Genomic DNA, 22,681 nt, shown 5'->3' on the forward strand with positions numbered 1-22,681 from the left:
GACAAGTATTGTCCTGCCTACAGTCAAGCATGGTGGTGGTATTGTCATGGTCTGAGGCTGCATGAGTGCTGTCACAACTAGGGAGCTGCTGTAGTTCCTGCTGTGGAAAAAGTACATGAATGCTGTTCCCATGCTTTCCTGTACGACTCGAAACCTGTGTCTATCTAAAAAAAAAAGAAAGTAAAAAATTGTGATGGCGCTAAAAAAACTGGCAAAATAAAGTTACCATCCACTTACCAAATCATAGTCATAGAATGTAACTTGCTTATTTTCTAACTTCTGACCACGGGGACCAAGGAGATTATAAGGAAGCCAGTTCTTCTGTAGATGTTGGCAAACAAAATCAAACAGAGAGGACAACCGTTCTTGAGCATAAAATGTGCCTGAAATTAGAGCAGCGAAAAATGTAAAACATGGACAAAAAAAACAAAACAAAAACATCCTTGTGACAGAATTCTACATCCTAACCAACTCAATGCCAGTTACAACCCTGTCCCTTCCAGACCATTTTTCAGTATTCAGTGCTATGATAATCTGACTGAAAATTATTCATACCCAAATCAATTCTATATATTATTTTTTTTTAGATTAAATTTGTTGGTTTATAATAAACACGTTTTTTTTTTTAAGTATGAAAAGGAAAAAGCACCTGCCGGCGGTGTGTGTTCTCCAGGAGACCCACCTGACCCCAGAGACAGTATCGTGGATGGGCTTTGCCTGGGCGGGATGGACGTATCATTCTACCCACACGTCTTACTCCCGGGGGGTGAGTGTCCTGATTCATCGAGCACTAGATTTTCAAATGATTGACTCCAGGGTAGATCAGGAGGGCAGGTTTGTGTTTCTGTTATGTAGACTGCACCAATTGACCCTAATATTAGCGGCGGTGTACGTCCCGCCCCCATTTAACCCCACGATACTGCACACTCTCCTGGCATTTCAGCTCAGTCACCCGGGGGTACCACTAGTCCTGGTGGGGGATCTTAATGGGATAATTGACCCTGTTCTGGATAGACACCCTCCCCCCTTGGGCGGACACGTGGGGGCTAGGCCCGCTTTGGCCAAGTTCATGGACGAGGTGGGGTGGACAGATCCCTGGAGAAATAGGAACCCCTTGGAGAGACAGTTCTCCTGCTTTTCTAAAACCCACATGTCGCTGTCCAGGATCGATTTATGCTTGTGCTCCCAGGATGCGTCCCAGTACATCGAGAAAGTGCAATACCTTCCTAGAAGTATCTCGGACCATTCTCCCCTTCTGCTTCATCTGAGGGTCAGGCCAGAGCCACACCTACCAAGGGCACCGTGGAAATTAAACGCCTTCTGGCTGAATCTCTTTCCATCCCACACAAAAATTTACCGTGAAATAACAGCCTTTTGGCAAGCTCATGCGGACGGCCCCGACCTGGGTGTCACATGGGAAGCTTTTAAGGCTTTCCTGAGGGGGATATTTATATCTGAGGTTAACGCTGTTAAGCATAATACGAATGCTCATAGAGAGCAGGCTGCACGCATGGTTAAACGCCTAGAGGCAGAATACATCGCAAACTCTGGGGAGGGTGCTCGTGAGGCGTGCATAGCAGCTCAAGATGCGCTTAGCAGAATTGATGCTTCTACCGCAGACAAGAAAAGGTTCTTTAACAAATTAGCCTTTTATGAGGAGGGGGAGCAGACGGGCAAATTATTGGCCAAAATAGTACACTCGCAGGAGTCATCCCCATCCATTGGGGCCATACGCAACAAAGGGGGGAGGGTGGTGAATGCCCCGGATCTGGTCATGGGCGAGCTGGTGGACTTCTACTCGGAGCTCTATGGCACCAGGCAGACGCACACAGTGGAGGAGGTTCGGGATTTTCTGCAGGGGATAGAGCTACCGTCTTTGACGGAGTCCCAGGCGGAGACTCTAGAGGCTCCCATTACTATGGAGGAGATGGTCGCTGCTACCAACTCCTTCCCCAATTCCAAGGCACTCGGGGATGACGGCATTCCAATTGAAGTTTACAAGCAGTATGGTGATGTAATCCTACCCAGGTTGCTCCGGACACTGAACTCAGCCAGGGTTTCGCAGCAACTTCCTAACTCTATGAGGCAGGCGAGCATAGTCCTACTACTTAAACCGGGGAAGGACCCACTAGACCCGGGCTCCTACAGGCCGATATCGCTCCTCCAGACCGATATAAAAATTCTAGCTAAGGTATTAGCTGTAAGACTTAATAAGGTCATAGCGTCTATTATCCACCCGGATCAATCCGGTTTTATACCGGAAAGGTCCACTGCCATCAATCTCCGGAGGCTTTTCCTCAACATGCAGTCACCGGCGGACAATTCTGGGTATAGGGCACTGCTGTTGCTTGATGCACACAAAGCATTTGACAGCATCGAATGGCAGTACCTATGGGCGACACTGTCAAAATTTGGATTTGGGCCGATATTCCAATCCTGGGTTCAACTTTTGTATAACTCCCCATTGGCGGTCATCAGAGAGGCGGGCAGAGTGTCTTCCCCATTCCCGTTACACAGAGGAACCCGACAGGGGTGTCCCCTGTCCCCTCTGCTGTTCGCCATCGCCATAGAACCTATGGCTGAGATGGTGCGCTCCAATCCCTTAATATCTGGCTTTCAATATGGACAAATACATGAAAAGATTATGCTCTATGCGGATGACACTATGCTGCTTCTCGGGGACACGTCAGGCTCCCTAGGGGAGGCCATGTCAGTGATTCAAAGGTTTGGGTCGTATTCTGGCCTGAAAATTAATTGGACCAAGTCCGCAATTATGAGGTTGGACTCTACAACGCCAGAGGGACCCGAGCTGCAGAATATCCCTGTATCGGTGAAATTTAAGTACTTGGGCGTTTGGGTCACACCGCAACCGCGTGATTATATCAATCTGAACCTCTCCCCCCTACTGAACCGGATTAGAGACAAGGCGAAAATATGGTCAAAGCTGAAAATGTCCCTGGTGGGTAGGGTAAACCTTATAAAAATGATTTTTATGCCACAGCTCCTGTATATCCTTCATAATACCCCGATGGTAATCCCACTGAAGTACTTTAGGATAATTAATTCCCTATTCAGGGCCTTTATTTGGCTTAACAAGTCCCCTAGAATCAAATTAGAACAGTTACAAAAGCCCAAGGAGCTGGGAGGGCTTGCCCTCCCTAATCCGTGGCTTTACTATCTAGCAGCCCAATTGCAGCATATTGCCCGGTGGGTGTCGGGAGGTCTTGGAAGGGATCCTGTAAATGCTTTGTTAAGGCACACCGCAGGCGCAGACACAGTAATTATGGGCCTAGAAGCGTTACAATTTGCCAAATCCAATAAGCGCTTTCCCACTTATGCTTTGATTAAAAAAATTTGGAACAAGGCACGGCAGCTACAGGATGTTGAGGGTTTTACAAGGCACAGCCCCATATGGAAGAATCAGTATTATAAGGAATTGGCTCAGTTGACCTATGAGGAGAGATGGAGAAGGATGGGGGTGACACACTTGGTTCACATTTTTTCGGGCGGTAGGCTACATTCCTTCACAGAATTACAAGAGAGATTTGGACTCCCTCAGTCCATGCACTTCTATTATTTGCAGCTCAGGCATGCCGTTAGGGCCCAAGCGGGAGACAACCCCTGGATCCTCTCCTCCGCCCCGATCTTCCAATACATGTCGGGAGTGAAAGGTTTTAGGGGCTTTATCTCAGATTCATACTCCATGTTACTGTCCTCGTTTCTGCCGGGGTTTCCTGCAAAAGTACTGTCTTCTTGGGAGAGGGACGTTGGGACCTTTGAGGATGATCAATGGGAGGGAGCATTACAGGCAGTACAGGGGTGTTCACTTAACGCTGCACAACGTCTATCGCAATTGTTTATTTTGATGAGGGTACATTACACGCCTGCAAGATTGTTTAGAATGGGCTTGGGGAAGATGATATCTGTCCCAGATGTGCACGAGACCGTGGGGACCTCATTTATTTAATGTGGAGGTGTCCCAAGTTACACCTGTACTGGAGTGGGGTTCTTAATACTCTTTCCGCTGTGTTTTCGGCCACGGTCCCCCGGGACCCGAAGGTTTGTGTCCTGGGTGTCCTGGACGATATACCGTTGGAGGACAATCCTAAGTAGGCCATTGGTAGGGCCCTCTTCCAGGCCCGTAAACTCATTCTTCATCATTCTTCATTCTTCATCAGCACAGGGGCCGGCGGGGGAAGTTTGATCTCCTGTGGGCTCCATGGCTGGATACCCCTGGGCTGGCACCTCTTGAACTGGTCCTGGAGAGACTATTGGTTTAGACACTGATGTGGGTGGCGGAAGCATGGTACCGGAGTGGTGGATGGGGCTCAGTTAGGGTCTGGTGGGTGATGTGTATAATAATGCCAACTGTATTGAATGCGGGAGGGAACTTTTCCTTTTTTTTTTGTTTTTTTTGTTGTTTTCCCCTTTTTTTGGGAGGGGGGGTTTGTTATATGCAATGCTAATATTTTCTGGAATGACTGACCTAGTTTAGTACAAATACCCTGTACCTGTGATTGTTGTCATATGTGTCAATAAACATTCTTTTTGAAAAAAAAAAAAAAGGAAAAAGGCTAAACATTTAGAAAAATAAAATAAAAAAAATTATATATATATATACTTTTTTCTTTTTTAAAACCTATCAAGTAGTATATGTATGAAGATACATAGACAAAAATGTGGTCTGCCCAAATATTATACTGAAAGGAAAAGTTGGGACTGAGACATGCACATGAGACATGCACCTAGAAAAGTGATAACGGGCATTGTGTGTCCGACCAATTAATTGTATATTGTAACTGTACCCACTGAATTTCAATTTCTAGCACACAGGACAATACTGTATATGCATAAGGATAACATTTATTTCATATATATATATATATATATATATATATATATATATATATATATATATATATATATACACACATACATATATATATACATACATACACACATAATACATTGTAGCATAATAGAATTTTAGTAAATAGTATAAATAGTAGTAGCTTTATAAACTGTCAGGTACATTGATCCATATATCACATAATTGACATAAAAAAATCATGATTGTTACAGCATAATACAAATAAAAAATAGTAATAATAATAAAATGATCTCATATAGTAAACATGATGCAGCATCGGAATGGCTTGACGCGTTTCATGGAAATCTCCACTCATCAGGAGCAGATATATATCTGAAATTGATAAAGTTTAAAAAAAATGTAACTATTGGTAAAGGTTTGGGATAATACCTCGACTATCACCTTCTCACTTCATACCTAGGTATGGGTAATTCCCATTCAGCCACTTTTTTCTCACTTAGCCCTTGGTGTAATACACATATTCTTATTTTTTATCTTCTTTCCATTTCAAGTAAGCATACTAAACAGTACATGTATTAATACTCATTATTTTATACCCATTACAGATTGTTTATGGTTATGCTACCCCTATTTGTCCCCTGAGGGTCTTTTACAGCATCATATCTTGGGATATACCACCTCAGTTCCTGGGAATGTGTTAGGACTCTGCTATGTAAGAATTTAATTCGGTTGAATCTCAGCTGCGGAGGCTTCTCAGGTCTAAACCACCAGTTCACTCTCTATTATGAGCAGAGAGTTTAGAGTTTAAGTCATCACAACCTCCATTTTATAACCAACTAAAACATGGGGTAGCTTATTCCATCATAAGCATACTATGCACAAGTAAACAATAGGAAAGTCTCTATGGCATATGGTTAGGTAAGAATCATAGGTTGTGAGCTAATAGTGAACAAAATATCTCCTCATGAGTCTATGGTAAGTATCTTTAGTATTGCTTCACAGTAATTAGCTTCAGGCAGTATTGATATCAATGAAAGATGTGTCTATCAGGCAGGAAGTAACACTGGATGTCTTAGTCCCATAGAGAATCAATACAGTCTATTCACAGTAAGTGATTGATATGCAAATTCATAAGATACTTGCGGTTCTGCTGGTAACAGGTGCTTGTGTTTAAAGCTGGGTTGGGATCCTCAAGGAATGTTTGTGACTGCTGGGAGGTGAGGATCTAGTCTGTGGACTTTAGCCAAGATGTTTGAGATAGTCCTGGTGTGTCCTAGGCAGGTACGAGCTGGAGGTCTGTTCCCAGAGGCCAGGGGGTCCTGATGTTCAGGTCCTGGAGGGTTCAGGTGTGCTTCGTGCGGGGTCCCAGGTGACGGCAGGCGTCCAACAAGAATAGTGAAACAACCTGCCGTCATCCCTGGGGGTTTAAATAGGGCCAGGAGCGCTGGAGAAGGGGCAGCACGCCAGGACGCGCTTCCGCGTTCCAGCGTGGAACGCAAACGTCGGCGCACCGGAAGTGACGCGGACGCCTTACAGAGAGGAGCGCAGCTGTTTGAAATAGGTAAAGCTGCGCTCGTTCTGCATAGAATAACGCCAGTGGCGTTACAGAATGATGGCTTGTCCGGCCGGCCTGCAGCCCTTATCGCTGTCAATCAGACCCACAGTTGATCTGTAAGTTTGGGATACGTAATTTTTTTGGTCCCATACTGGTTTATACCTTTTCCTCTCTCTTCTTCCCCCTATACTCTCCTATTATCTAAGACCCGTTAACCAATAGTTAAATTTTATAAAACTTAATCAATTTCAGATATATATCGGCATTTTCTCCTGGTGAGTGGAGATTTCCACAAAATGCGTTGAGCCATTCCGATGCTACACTCATGTACATAAATACGTGTAAATAAATAAATAAATAGATCAATGAATAAATCCCCTCCCCAAATAAATGCAAGCTGAACACTTAAAGAAATTCACAAAATCCAGAAAAGTACATAATATAAAAGGTTAGTGCAGCACATATAATTCAAATGATGCAATAAAGGTATAAGTGAAAAATCCCAGCAAAAAAAAAAAAAAACTGAGCCAAAAAGTCAATCAAAAACTAAATAAAATGTAAATAATAGTCCAAAGAATATATGTGACGAACAATTCCAGAATCCGCTAACAATAGGTGATCCCTCCGCCACTATAGGATTCTCCCCTTAAGGCATGGATTCCTGTGTTACCAGGTAGTCATGCAAGCAGATAACATAAATGCAGATACACCCGATGGCAAATGGTCTTATCAGGTCCCTTAATAGTCCGCAGCAGGATAATATACCATGTATGGAAGAAAAATAGATCTAAGTGCTCTCCGTTTCAAAATGCTAAAATGTATTGGATAAGCATAAACTACTCACAAAGATCCGAACGATCAGTAGCATAAAACAAACAAACGACAGGTTTGTTTCACAAAAGGACAGCAGTGAGCGGCGTCTGTGTGCTCCTCCCCGTATTAAACGTACATGGTTTGCACGCTTGGCAGCGCCCACAAGCGTAGAAGCCTGAGAGAAAAGAAAAAATTCTGTTCTCCTTACAAACTGGTGGATCAACAACACCTGGGGCGCCTTTTTATAAATAAAATGAGGACGTGGGGGAAGGACAGGTCCCAAGACATTATCTTTTCTTAAAACCTCCCAATGTTTGCCCATTATTTTTTCAAACTGTCTGTGCTGGATGTTATAATCGAGAACGATTTTAAACTCATATTTTCCTTCCTTTTTCCGACTTCCATTGGAGTCAGAGATAAGATCTGTCCTATTCAAAGAACCCACTTTGGCTATTTCATTATGGATGGTATCTTTATTGTAACCCTTCTGTTGGAATCTACTGGCCAAAATCTTGGACTGTGCAAAATAGTCATTATCAGAGGTGCAGTTTCGTCTGAGACGTATAAACTGTCCCCTGGGTATATTGCACAGCCAACTTTTATGGTGGCAACTGTCCAACGGGATATACCTGTTTCTATCGGAAGGTTTAAAATAATTACGGGTCTTGAAACAGTCTCCTTCTTTATAGATCTCCAGATCAAGGAACACAATCTTCTGTGAATCTATGTTCCATGTTAGAGAAATATTTTTAGAGTTGTTATTTCATTTTGACATAAATAGCTCGAGACTGGGCATGTCCCCTTCCCATATCATGTAGTTTATGCCTATCCAATACATTTTAGCATTTTGAAACGGAGAGCACTTAGATCTATTTTTCTTCCATACATGGTATGGACTACTGAGGGACCTGATAAGACCATTTTCCATCTGGTGTATCTGCATTTATGTTATCTGCTTGCATGACTACCTGGTAACACAGGAGTCCATGCCTTAAGGTGAGTGGCCAGTCCTATAGTGGTGGAGGGATCACCTATTGTATTTGAATCTACGTCACTGGTGAATCTTTAGCGCATTCTGGAATTCGTTTTTGATTGACTTTTTGGCTCAGTTTTTTTTTTTTGCTGTTTTTTTTTTTTAATTCTTTATTTTATAAAAAAAAAATGTATCCATACTTAGGGCCAGATCCACAGTCAGGCGGCGCAACTTAACTTTTCCCATTTAAGTTACACCGCCGCAAATTTCCCAAGTTAGTGCCCGATCCACAAAGCACTTACCTGGAAATTTGCAGCGGTGTAACTTAAATCCGTCCGGCGCAAGGCGTGCCCAATCTAATGGGGCGAGTCCCATTTAAATTAGGCGCGTACTGCGCATGCAGGGTAAAAAAAGTTGCGTCGGGAAAAAAAAAGAGATGCGGCGGGAATTTTTTTTTTTTAAAAAAGAATTTGACAGCGTCGCGGGAAAGAAGGGTCTACTTTTACATGGTGTACTAACTTTACACTTTGTAAAAGTAGCCCTAATTTTGCGTTTGCAAACTAACAGCTTACGGAGACTTCACAAAGGGAAACCGCTTCGTGGATCTCCGTAAGTGCTAATTTGCATACCAGACGCGGAATTTCGACGAGAAATGCCCCCAGCGGCGGCCGAGGTACTGCATCCTAAGATCCGACAGTGTAAAACTATTACACCTGCCGGATCTTAGGAATATCTATGCGTAACTGATTCTGTGAATCAGTCGCATAGATAGAAACAGGGATACGACGGCGTATCAGTAGATACGCCGGCGTATCCCTTTTGTGGATCTGGCCCTTAGTTACTTCATTTACAGATATATGTAACTTTTTTGATGTTAAGATATTGTTAATCTATGTAACAGTATGTTACACAGATTAACAATATCTTAACATCAAAAAACATTGTTCCTCTTATTCAAATCTCCAGTACCCTTATTTATCCACACATATAGCTATAACCTTATGTTCACCCATTACCCCCCCCAAAAAAAACCTTCCCAAAATAGGAAAAACAAAACAAAACAAAAAACAAAGGAAGGGGGAACAATTCCCCGGTGTCCCCCTCTCTTCTCTCCCCTCCTCCCCCCTCAAAGGTCCCAGTCTCTATATCTTATGTATGGGGTCCAGATCAGTCTATACTTCTCCTCTTGTTCTCTTAATCCCATGGTCAGATTCTCCATCTGATGGATTTCTGATACTCTACTTAGCCATTGTTGTCTGGTAGGGGTAGCTGTGCTTTTCCACAGAATTGGAATACATGCCCTTGCTGCGGTCAGTAAATGTCTAAGCAGGGATTTTTTAAACTTGCCCGTGGAAATTGGGAAGTCAAGTAATAAATAGGTGGCGGGGTTTCTTTTACCGTGTCCGTAACCATTTTCCAAAATTCTTTTAACTTTGAACATGTCCAGAATACATGTAGCATAGTACCCTCCTCTTCTCCACACCGCCAACACTGATCTGATACATCTGGAAATATCCGTTTTAATGAGATGGGGGTTTTGTACCATCTGGTTAAGATCTTGTAACCTCCCTCCTGATATCTGGTAGCTAAGGAGGCTTTATGTGTGAAGTTAAAAAAATTTGTTTTCTGAGTCTCTGAAAATTCAATTCAAAAGAAAGACTGTGTCTCAGCAACTCTCCCTTCAAACATATTTCCTCAAATCCTGAAAGGTCTCTAATCGTTCCCCCTTTTGGGTTCATCGCTCTAATAGCAGCTCTCAGTTGGATTTGTCTCATTGGGTCCAGTTTTCTTCTCAATACCTCATCCCTTTCCCCCCCCCCTCGTCCTTTGATTGTCACCTTCAAAGTGTATTAGCCTACTCATTCCTAAACGTCTTACAGTATTAAAATGTAAATCTGCAAGACCTATCTGAAACCTAGGGTTCCCCAGGACCGGAGTGAGTGGGCTTAGGTATGTCGAGATTTTAGTTTTTCTAAATAACTTTTTTAAAACTCGTAAAGTTGCTCTTATTGTAGGGTGTTTTTTTACCCCCTGTGGTATATCTACCTCTTGAATCCAAGCCATTCCCTCCAGGGGAATGTTTGTGTTTTTTTGCTCCAAGAGAATCCATGGTTTTACCTTCTCATGAGTGCACCATTCTACCACCCTTGCCATATGAGATGCCTCATAGTATCCCATTGGGTCTGGCAAGCCCACCCCTCCCCTTTCCTTTGGTAACGTCAGAATTTCTCGCCGTATTCTCGCTGGTTTTCCTGCCCAGATAAACTTAGCAAATCTAGATCTTAAGTCCCTTAACCACATCCATACCAGCCCATTGTAAAATGACGTCCACAAAGGACCTCTAACGATCCGGGTGGACGTCATATGACGTCCTGAGCTTTGTGGGGGGATATCTGAATGATGCCTGCAGCTAGAGGCATCATTCAGATATCCTTTTCTTCTGCCGGCGATTCTGCACAACGTAAGAACGATCATAGCGGTGATTCCGCCGCTAGATCGTTCTTACAGGCGGCGGGAGTGGACACCCCCCCTCCCGCTGCCATCCGGTGCTTCTCCGGGCTCTCCCGTGCCATCGGGGGCCCGGAGAACGAATCGTCCGGCGCTGGCAGGAAGCATAGAGATGACTGGTGACCAGATGGTCACCAGTCATCTCTATGACCGTCGGAGGACCCGGGCGCGATGTGATGACGTCACGGCCGGGTCCCCGTAAGTAAACAAAGCAATTGCGGCTGCTAAGCAACAGTAATCATGAGATCGGTGAATTTTTTTCACCGATTTCATGCTTTCCAGCCTGGAGGAGAGATGTGCAGTCTTATTGACCCCGCATCTCTCCATAAAGAGTACCTGTCACACACATTCCTATTACAAGGGATGTTTACATTCATTGTAATAGTGAATAAAAGTGATAATAAAAAAAAAGTGTAAAAAAATAAATAAATATGTAAAAAAAAAAAAAATATATATATATTTTTTTTAACGCCCCTGTCCCCAGTAGCTCTCGCGCAGAAGCGAACGCACACGCAAGTCCCGCCGACATATGTAAACGCCGTTTAAACCACATATGTGAGGTATCGCCGCGTGCGTTAGAGTGCCAGCAACAATTCTAGCACTAGATCTCCTCTGTAAATCTAAACTGGTAACCTGTAAAAAATTTCAAAGCGTTGCCTATGGAGATTTTTAAGTACCGAAGTTTGGCGCCATTCCATGAGTGTGCGCAATTTTAAAGCATGACATGTTAGGTATCTATTTACTCGGTGTAACATCATCTTCCATATTTTACAAAAAAATTGGACTAACTTTACTGTTTTGTTATTTTTTTAATTCATGAAACAATTTTTTTCCAAAAAAAATGCGTTTGAAAAATTATTGCGCAAATACCGTGCAAGATAAAATGTTTCAATGACCGTCGTTTTATTCCCTAGGGTGTCTGCTAAAAAAACATATATAATGTTTGGGGGTTCTGCGTAATTTTCTAGCAAAAAAATTATGATTTGTACATGTAGGAGAGAAGTGCCAGAATAGGCCTGGTATGGATGTGTGTATAACAGCCCTGTATGGAAGTGGTTAAGAAGCCCAAGGGGATCTTTACAGGTAAGGTTTGAAATAGATAGAGTAGTCTTGGTATAACATTCATTTTTAAGATGCTAATTCTCCCGAACCATGTAAAGATTTCCTTGTCCCATCTTTGGAAATCTAACTTGATCTGCCTTACCAGGGGTGCAAAGTTCAACTCAAAAATTATATTTAAATTTTTCGATATGTTTGTTCCCAAATAAAGTATATGGGAATCTGTCCACTTAAAGGGGAAGTTTACTGCTAGTTGTTCCTGTGTCTGCCTGTTTACTTCTACTCCCATCGCCTCTGATTTGCTATAATTTACCTTAAAGTTAGAAAGATCTCCATATTCACCTATCTCTCTCAACAAGGATGGTAAGGATAATTCTGGAAACGTTATCGAGAATAAAAGATCGTCTGCGAATGCGGCAACTTTGTATTCCGCTCCTTTAATCTGGAGGCCTCTTATGTCTGCGTTTATCCGAATAGTTCTCAAGAACGGTTCCAGAGTAAGGATAAAGATTATTGGGGAAAGTGGGCATCCTTGCCTTGTTCCATTCCGTATTGGGAACGGATCAGATATTACATCGTTTACCTTTACCCTTGCCATTGGGCAAGAGTAAAGGCTTGCAATCCAATTTTGCATCCCTATCCCCAACCCTATGTGTTGTAATGTAGCTCTCAGGCCGGGTACACACGGACAAACATGTATGGTGAAAGCGGTCCGTCGGACCGTTTTCACCATACATGTCTGCCAGAGGGCTTCTGTACGATGGTTGTACACACCATCGTACAGAAGTCCGCGCGTAAACAATACGCGGGGCGTGTCCGCGGTGTCGCCGCGTCGATGACGCGGTGTCGCCGCGACAATGACGCGGCGACGTGGGCGGCCCGCCTTTAAAATGCTTCCACGCATGCGTCGAAGTCATTCGACGCATGCGAGGCACGGCGGGCGGCTGGACATGTACGGTAGGTCTGTACTGACGACCGTACATGTCCGAGCGGGCTGAATTCCAGCGGGCTGTTTTAAAACAAGTCCAGGAATATTTGTCTGCTGGGAAAAGGCCCGGCGGGCAAATGTTTGCTGGAATTCGGCCCGCTCGCGCCCACACACGACCAAACATGTCTGCTGAAACTGGCCTGCGGGCCAGTTTCAGCAGACATGTTTGCTCGTGAGTATGGGGCCTCAGAAATCCCCAATCCACCATATCAAGGGGTTTCTCCGCGTCGGTTGATATTAGTACTAATGGGTTTTGATGAAATTAGGACATATATATGGTACTTAACACTCTTTGTGTATTCTCCCTCCCTTCCCGCCCGGGGACAAAACCCACCTGGTCTGGGTGTACGAGGGGGGGGATACACGTCACCAATCTGTTAGCAATTATCTTTGAGAATATTTTCAGATCTATATTCAATAGGGATATTGGTCGATGAATCGGGCATAGTGTGGGATCTTTCCCTTCCTTGGGAAAAACTGCTATGTGTGCCCCTAATGTTTCTCTAAGCATCGGCTGTCCCTCTTTCAATGAGTTAAAGGCCTCTAGAAATTTAGGTGTTAATTTGTCATAGAAGGTTTTGTAATATAATAACGTATATCCATCCCTTGTGATTTCTTGTGTTCATTCTCCGCTATTCGGATCTCCCCAAGCAGGGTATCTAGCTTTGCATTGAGCTCTCTTTTTCGATGGGCCCCCATTGAAATGAGGATTCCTCTCAAATAGCACTTGTGTGCTTCCCACTTACAAAGCGACGATGTTTCGTCGTCTTCATTCATCTCAAAAAACATTTCTATTTCCTGATTTATCTTACCCTCGTATTCTGGGTCTTTGATTAATGTTTCGTTGATCTTCCAATTCCACTCCCTAGGGCCTGCTACCCCCCAGTCAATAGAGCAGTTAACTGAGGCATGGTCCGAGATTGTAAATGAACCAATTGATGTTTCCCTTAAGTTTAGCAATACCTTTTGGTCCAAGAATATGTAATCAATTCTTGTATATGTTTTGTGTTTTGAAGAGTAGAAACTATAGTCTCTTTCATGGACGTGTAAGGTCCTCCAACTGTCTATTAACTGCAAGTCTTGTAGAATATTCCTTGCTTTTCTCAATTTAATGTTGGATATGTTATAAGACCCCTTGGAGGAATCCAAACTAGGGTCTAGAACCATGTTCATGTCTCCTCCTAGAATCAGAACCCCCTCTTTATTTTGATTTATCACATCTGCAAATTTTTCTAAAGTGGAGACCGGGTCTTCGTTTGGGATAGATATTTACTAGAGTGACCTTTTGCTCATTTAATGTCCCCTTTACCATGAGGAACTGACCCTCCTCATCCGTCACTACTTTGGATTCTTTCCATATTATATTTTTAGCCAATAAAATTGCTACCCCATTAGCTTTTGAGGACCGGGATGCCCCCATGTATACTACTGGAAATCTTTGATTCTTCATCTTTGGGGTCTTGTCTTCTCTAAAATGTGTTTCTTGCAAGAAAACAATTTGTGATTTTAGTCTCCCTAATTCTAATGCTATTTTAGATGTTTTTTCTGGGATGTTTAACCCTTTTACATTGTATGAAGTTATATTTATTCTATTCATCTTGATTCCCTTTCTCCGCTACCCCTTTGGGTGTAGGGGAGAAAGGGAGAGAAGAGAGAAAGAGACACAAAAAAAAAAACCCTCCCCCCCTTGTATCTCGGATTCTAGTCCTCCGTCCAAGTGTCCGAGTATTCTTTATTACCCCCTACCGTGGTGACCTCTATTATAGAGTTGTCGCACGGTTGGTATACGGGCAAAAAAAAAACATACAAAAAAACACCCCAAGCGTCTCCGACTTCCCTCCAAAAGGAGGAGAGACGCTCTACTGGGGGAAAGTGTGAAAGCACTGCGGAGAGTCTCGTCATCTGCCCGATCCGGTGCTCGCCTTCTTTATTTGTTGAGTCCATTTCCCACCCCCTGTACCCCCCTTGTACCCTCATATATCTAGAAGCAGGTCAATCACCTCCGTAATATCTGCACATCTGTCATTGAACCATACATGTTGAATAATATACATAATTCATACATCAAAAAACAAAGAAAAAGAACCCCCCCCCCCAGAAGCAACAAGGCAATCTGACCACCTTACTCGATGGAACTCTCCTTATCGCCTCACATTACTTTCTTATTATATGTTGTTATAGGCATTCCTTCATTTATTAGGTAGTTACATATGTTTCCTATTCTTTTTTTTTTCTTTTCTCTTTCTCTTCCCCCCTCTCCCCCCCTTTTCTTTCTCTCTTCCTTTCCCTTTACCCCCCTTCTATCTCCTCCTCTTGTCTCTCGGGTCACCTCTCACTTTACTCTCTTCTAGTCCCTTCCTTCTATTTTCCCTCATTATTCTACATGTAAGTCTGCCAGCCCTATAAGCCCAGGGTTCGGCTCCCTAAACCCCCCTCCTCCCCACTCCCTTCCTTTTACCCTCCTCCTGTCCCCTTGTCCTCCACCAAACAAAATACCCCACCTAAACACTAAAAAGAAAAAAAAGAAAATAATGTTCCCTTTCCTTATTTTTTTTTCTCCTTTCCCCTTCCCTACCCCCCCTACTTTATTCATAACTTGATAACCTCTAGTGCCGTGTATTATATATATAAAACTAAATAAAAAAAATTAGTGATATATGTGCAATATATAATATATCATATAACCCTCGTGTCTGTTTGTTTGAATAATTGTGTATGTGTGCCTGTTATCTATTACTTATATCTTATAATTATTTAACTACCTATATAAATTATAAAATTATTAAATCCCTACTACATAACCCTTGTGAATTACCAAATGTGCCTTTACCTTCATCCCTGAGGGGGATAAAAAAAAAAAAGAAGGAAGAGTACACGTCTCCTCTTACACCCCCCTCCTCCCTGCCCCCCCTTCCCCGACCTCCCCAACCTACTCCCCCCTCCCTTACCCCACCCCTACCGAACCCTCAGGAGTTTAGGGGTAAATACAATAGTTTTGGGTATCTTATGCAAACTAAACATTATACTTTGTGTAGCCCTGTAATCCAATCCAGCTGGGTAGCAAAAAAAAAATGTGTCTATTATTGGCTGCCACAGTAATTCCTATATCCAGACCCCCTTTTTTATATATAAAAATAAAAAAGCAACAGACATAATCACATAGTCACTGAAAGCCAAAACAGGCACCATGATAAAATGACAAAAACACCCAAGGCCAAGAAAAAAAAAAAAAGGAAAAAATAATACAGTGTGGGGGGAAGGAAGTCTTCAAGTACCCCTAAGAGGAAATTGGGTTATCTCTTCCCTAAGAGTCTCGCATATATTTAAATGGCCATATTGCTTTCAATCTCATCCAATGGGGGGGGGGCAAACAAAAAAAAAATTATTCTCTATAACTCTATGGTTCTGTGTTGGGTACTATCCATCCGCTCTGAGCCCCTGTTCTATCCGTCCGTCATTTTGTACTGACAGTCTCACTTAGGGGGGTTTTTCTTTTCCATTGCTACCGGTAGCTCCAGCCAGTTAGGGACATTTATTGGCTCTGCGCCCAGAAATTGAAAAAATGTTGGGAGCTGCGAGGGATCACTCAGATAATAGCTCCTTCCTTCTTTTTTCACTATTAGAGCCATTGGGAACCCCCAACGATAAGTAGCTCCATTGGTGCGTATATAGTCCAGCAGAGGTTTTAATAGCTGCCGTCTAATTTTGGTTTGCCAACACAAGTCTGGAAATATCTGGATGTCAGCGCCCTGCTCCCCTCTCCATGCCTCCTGTGTGTTGTGTATCTTATATGGGTCTTGTGTTTCTGGAGCTAAACAGGCCTCTCTAAGATTGGGCATTACTCTAGCCTGATCATGGCTTTTTGTCTCCATATCTGGAACAATTAATAAAGTCAATGTCCCTGCTGATGGCTCTAAGGGCTCCCCCAGTAAATGTGATGTTCCTACTGAAAAGTTAGGGGTTAACAGTACATTTGCTGCGGGTTGTGCGACTGTACCCAATTGTTTATGAACTCCTGCCTTCACTGCAGTCCCAGCTGTCTGTGTTGCTCCCCACACAGAGCTTCCAGGCTGAACTACGCTCTCCTCCACGAGTTTCTATTGCAGGTGTAGCGGGAGTTGAAGGTGCTGTAGATGTAATTACGGCGGCTGGTGAGAAGCTCTCTGTGAGTGAGTCCCTTCTAGTCGCTCCGAGATCCGCCGGTAGTGTCTGGAGTTCGCCCCTTCTCATCGTCATGTACCGTGTGATGTAAGCGTGGCTAGGCTGGTCGGGCGCTTCTCTGACACTCTTCGCAGCGTTCCGTCCTCGTCGAGACATCGACTACCGCGCTGCTCGCTCCCCGCTCAGAAGGAGGGGGGGGTGGGAGATTCAAACTCCGCCGTTCTCCTGAACGCGAGCACCTCGGGCACCGCTAGACTCTCCTAGCGAGGACGCCTACTCCGCCATGCTACCGACGCCTCCCCCAAAAACGGAAGTCTTTGCTGGTTTTTTTCACTTATACCTTTATTGCATCATTTGAATTGCCGTATTTATCGGGGTATTGCGTGCACCCGCGTATAGCGCGCACCCCCAACCTAGAAGGGAAATTTTAGAAAGAAATAAATACTTACAGTTTGAATGCCCCTCGTTGGTGTCTTGCCCGGCGTCCATCGGCGGCCTTGTCTGGTCCGGCGTCCTCCCGCGCTGTCTCTCAGTCGAATCCCTGCTTCCCGTGCGGAGTTTGAACTGCGCCGCTGACATATACCGAGCGCAGTACACTCGGGCACGTTCGAATGTACCCGAGTGTACTGCGCTCGGGTGTTGGCGGCGCAGTTCAAACTCATTTCGGGAAGCGAGTATCAGGCGTATATCGCGCACCCACGATTATGCCCTGATTTTAAGGGCAAAAAAGTGCGCGGTATACGCCGATAAATACGGTATATGCGCTGCACTAACCTTTTATATTATGTACAATCATGTACTATATGGGATCATTTTATTATTCTATTTTTTATTATGTTGTAACAATCATGATTTTTTAATATGTCGATTATGTGATATATGGATCAATGTGCCTGACGTTTTATAAAGCCATCACTATTTACTACAATGCTATTATGCTACAATGTATTATGTGTGTGTATATATATATATATATATATAAATATATATATATATATATATATATATATATATATATACACACACACATTAGGGCTGTTACTGATCAAAATTTTTGTGTTCGATTAATCGTTTTTTTTTTAATCGATTAATCGACTAATTTCGATTAATTATAACGCACATACAGATCCAACTACTTTTAGCAAAAGCAGTCATAAAAACATGTAGCTAAGTATGATACTGGTATAAAAATGTGTACAACGATACCACTGCTGAATCCAGATGAGGAGAGGTGTCATGGTCTTACCTCTCTCCTGTCTCCTTCGTTTGACATGTGCTGGCGGCCATCTTGGTTTCTGGGACTCTTGTAGCCTCCCACCCTGCGGCTCCTCCTTCCCACTGGGAGGAGCTGGATGCCTGGCTCATATATATAGGAGGTCTGTGGCTTCAGTTCCTTGCTTGGTCCTCCTGTGTTCACATGCTTCTAAGACTGCTGCTGCTTCTGGTTCCTGATCCTGGCTTCGTCTGACTTCCCTGCTGGTTCCTGATCCTGGCTTCGTCTGACTTCCCTGCTGGTTCCTGATCCTGGCTTCGTCCGACTACCCTTCTGGTTCCTGACACCTGGCTTCGCAAGACTCTGCTTCGGTTTCACCATCCGTTTGGACTTTTGCTTTACAGCTTGATTTTCAATAAAGCCTTCTTATTTTCACTTATCTCTTGTTGTACGTCTGGTTCATGGTTCCGTAACAAGAGGTTAACTGATGTCCTCGGCATGTAGATGTCCCATGAAGGGAACTATCACAACTCCCAGTGGATATCTGTAGAATCCCAGATTGATAGAGGGAAGTGTAACAGCCCTTGCGTGTGGCAGATAGTAAGGTCCCGCCGGCATGCAGATATGAAGGCACAGCAAAGGAGCCCTTCAGATGGACACGGCAAGCCCCGCCGGTGTCCGTAACATCAACGGATCTCCGACGGAATTCCCTGAAGGCCCAGAAGGTGGCGGGGAGGTGAGTACCAATCAAAATAAAGGTAAAAAAAATATGTTTTCCTAAATAGCTTCCTTTACCTTAGTGCAGTCCTCCTTCACTTACCTCATCCTTCGATTTTTCTTTTAAATGTCCTTATTTCTTCTTAGAAAAAAATGGAGAATCCCCCAGGGTGGGGCTTTTTAGGCAACAATAGTACAAGTAGTCATAGTAGATACAAAAATATGTAATAGTTTAATAGTAGCAAAAGGTATCAAAACAATATATGATAAACATGTATAATACAATGGTTTAAAAACAACACATTATTGGGGTGTAGTTGGAAAAGAGTGAAGAGTCCACAATATAAATACTGGGCCCAACGCGTTTCGGATTTCCTTCTTCAGGGACCGAAGTATGTGTGGAGTCAGAAAGTGTAACAAACAACTTTTCTAGAAAAAATAAATAAATAGCAATGTGTTGAAAATAATAACATACAAAGGAAAAAATTATATATATTAAACTGGCACAGATAAGAAAACATCATACCACCCAAGACGTTTCAACGGCTCAGCACACCCCTTAGTAGGACGTCGCAGTCGGGACGCATGGCAAACCTCAGATGGTGAGGAGAGGAATGAGGACTGGCATCTTATATCAATCACAAAGTAGCAAGACCTTTGGCCCGAGGTGTCACAGCGTAAAAAGTTTATTTGGTTGTATTTGTTATTTTTACCTGTCCCAAAATAAAATAAATAAAAGGACAGGATAATATCAACGATGCCAGAGGCAAAAAATCGCAAAAAAGAAAGCTGAACCAGGAATTTATATATAAGGTGAGAGACATACCTGTAATATCAAAGAGTAGCCAAAGAGGTCAGTAGAGAGCTCAGAAGCTAAAAATGAAAATAATATAAATCGCAATTTAGAGATGTACAGAGTATGAGGAAATGACATGTAAGGCAACAGGTTGGGAATCTAGCTGGGAGGCATCAAAGGAAAAGGTACTTAAATGGGAAGAAAGCACAAGCAGTGTGAGGTATATAAAGGTGCTGCAGCCGTCCAGCAATGTCTGACATTGTGGGGCTGCTTGGCTTTAAATAGGAGAAGGGAGGGAAGGGGGAGTAAGGTGGGAGGAGTCTGTCAAAGAGAGCCTGAATTGCTATGGGTAAGTGTGGAAAAAGGGGGCGGTGCTGGAAGATGTCGGCGTGACACGCCTCCGAGTGAGGAGGGGGGGAGGACGGGTATACCCCGCTCTCCTCACATGGAAGCCCGCACTAGTGACGTAGAGCTGCATAGAGATGCAACTACGTGTGGTATACAGTGGGCGGGACAGAGAGAGAGGGCGGAAGATACGTCCTGCTCTCTCACCTCCGCCCACACTCGCCGCCTGACAGCGCGATGACGTAGGCACGCCGCAGCATCGAGAAGCAACTACGTATGATATGCAGTGGGCGGGACAGAGAGAGAGGGCGGAAGATACGTCCTGCTCTCTCACCTCCGCCCACACTCGCCGCCTGACAGTGCGAATGACGTAGGCACGCCGCAGCGCCGTTAGGAGCTGAACGGCAAGGGACATCACCTGACACAGGGGTGGGAGATATGCAAACGAGTTAGCTATTTTTTTAGGGAGTATGCAAGAGACGTATGATAGAAGGGAATAAACGATGCTGGTACAAGGGGAGATAAGTACATAAAAGGTCAGCTAGGGAGGGCATAGTAAAGAAAGGGGATTGATGTGTTGAAACTGCTAAATGCAAATAGAGGTTTGTATATACAGTGATTTGTAAACACAGATACTGCTCAGTGCAAGTAGAAGTTTGTATATACAGTAGTTTTAATATACAGGTATGCTCAACCATGAAATTGAAGGGACAGCAATGTAAAAGGATTTTTATTATAGGGATATTATAATTATACAAAAATAAGGACACATGGGCTAAAAGGTCCAGGGGCAATAAGGAAAAAACAGGGGCATGATACTGTCCACTGTGTGATCCCTGCCCCTGTTATAGGCGCAAGTATCGACCCACGGTCAGAGACACCAAAAGGTGCAAGGGGACCAGGTCAAAAAAAGCCGTCTCCCATAGAAAGAGGACAGACTGCTTACGTGCGCCTAGCTAAGGAGTGACAATAAAAGGGATGCCAGTCGAGCCAAACTGCGCTTAGAAAGCGAAGTCCCTGGGGGGTATGCAGAAGGGTACATGAGCATAGTGATAAATACAGGGAACATTCAGTATGTGATACTGACATGGGAGTTGACAGAGTAGAAATAAAGATAATAATAAAAAGGGTTACGAATGGGGACAATAGGTGACAAAAGGTCCCCGTAGTATAGAGTAGTCTTAATCAGTCTTTTTCACATCCCCCGGAGGAGAAACCTTCCAAAAAAGGCCTAAAGCTGATCTGCTCATTGAGGCCCGGTGGAAGATTAGCCTCTAGTTCGGCAATCCAACGAGTTTCATGTTGTAAAAGGATCTTGTTCCAATCCCCACCTCTGGGGCTTGGATGGATCCTATCGAGGATTAAAAATTTAACCCCTGAAAAAAGTCCATTATGTTGAGACAAGATGTGGCGCCCTAGTGGTAAATCTGGGTTGGCCGAACGCATGGCATGTAGGTGCCGGGAAGCTCGCTTAAAAAATGGTAATTTGGTTTTTCCCACGTAAAACCTGTTACATTGACAAGTGAGTAAGTATATTACGCCAAATGTCTTGCAATTAGCAAAGTGTCTCGGTCTGTAAGGCCGACCATTGGGTAATACAATATCTCGCTCTATATTGATGTATCGACAAATGGAGCAGCCCCCACAGGTGAAGGTACCCTTCCTTTTGCAAGGATCTTTCCTGAAGTTGTCCTTGAACTCACTGGCCACAAGGTGGTCTTTGAGTGAGCAGGCCCGTCGATAAGTTATCGCTGGCTCTTTTGGTACAAAGGGACCGAGTTGAGGGTCAAAGGAGAGTAGGTGCCAGAATTGTTTGAAGATTCCTCTCGTTTGTTGATGTTGAGTGTGGTACTTAGTGATTAGTCTGGTAGTATCACTACCAACAGGGGACTTCTTGCCTGATTGCACCAATAGGTGTGACCTAATTTGTCCGTTGGCCCGTTGAAATGATCTTTTGAGGATTTTTTTCGAGTACCCTCTATGCAGTAATCTATCACGTAATCCAGCTGCCTCCCGTAGAAAGGATTCCTGGGTAGAGCAATTGCGTCTGAGGCATAGATATTGACTATAGGGTATTGATCCTATCAGAGATGTGGGGTGTGCACTAGAAGCGTGCAATATTGTATTACCCGCCGTGGGTTTTCTGTAGAGCCCTGTTGATATGTACCCATCAGGGTTTTTGAGTAGGGTAACATCAAGAAAGGGGATTTGAGAGTCGCTGGAGGACACTGTGAACTTTAGGTTCAGCTCGTTGCAATTCATGATAGACATGAATGACTCGAGCTCCTCAGTCGATCCCTCCCAGATCATAAGGACATCGTCAATATATCTGAACCATCCAGATACGAGATGGATAAATGGTTCTACCGGGTTACTGGTCAGAAATAGTTTTTCCCACTCCCCCAGGTACAGGTTGGCATACGATGGGGCACAGGAGGTCCCCATCGCTACCCCCTGCACCTGGAGGAAGTGGGAGCCGTCAAACGTGAAGACACTGTGATAGAGTATGAACTCCAAGGCCATAATGAGGAATTCCCCAAGCTTCCGATCAGCGCGGAAGATGGGAAGTAAAACATCCCGTATAGCAGCCAAGCCCAGGGGGTGTGGGATGGAGCTATACAGGGCCTCCACGTCGATGGCTACCAATAGTGCTCCTGGAGACACTCTAAGATGTTCGACTTTGTTTAAAAGGTGGATGGTGTCCTTAATATAGGATGAGAGG

General features: G+C 43.8%; 1 protein-coding gene across 2 annotated transcripts in view; it reads right to left on the minus strand.

The window, feature by feature from the left end:
* UBXN6 (UBX domain protein 6) overlaps positions 1 to 22,681 on the minus strand; it is a 479,989-nt gene that overhangs the window by 76,320 nt on the left and 380,988 nt on the right. For both annotated transcript variants that reach the window (XM_040322526.1, XM_040322525.1), the window contains exon 11: positions 238 to 383. In XM_040322526.1, the coding sequence (XP_040178460.1) occupies positions 238 to 383 (146 nt within the window). The remainder of the gene's footprint in view (positions 1 to 237; positions 384 to 22,681) is intronic.

This window comes from Rana temporaria, chromosome 1 (genome assembly GCF_905171775.1).
Source record: "Rana temporaria chromosome 1, aRanTem1.1, whole genome shotgun sequence".
In the NCBI taxonomy this organism is placed as follows: Eukaryota; Metazoa; Chordata; class Amphibia; order Anura; family Ranidae; genus Rana; species Rana temporaria.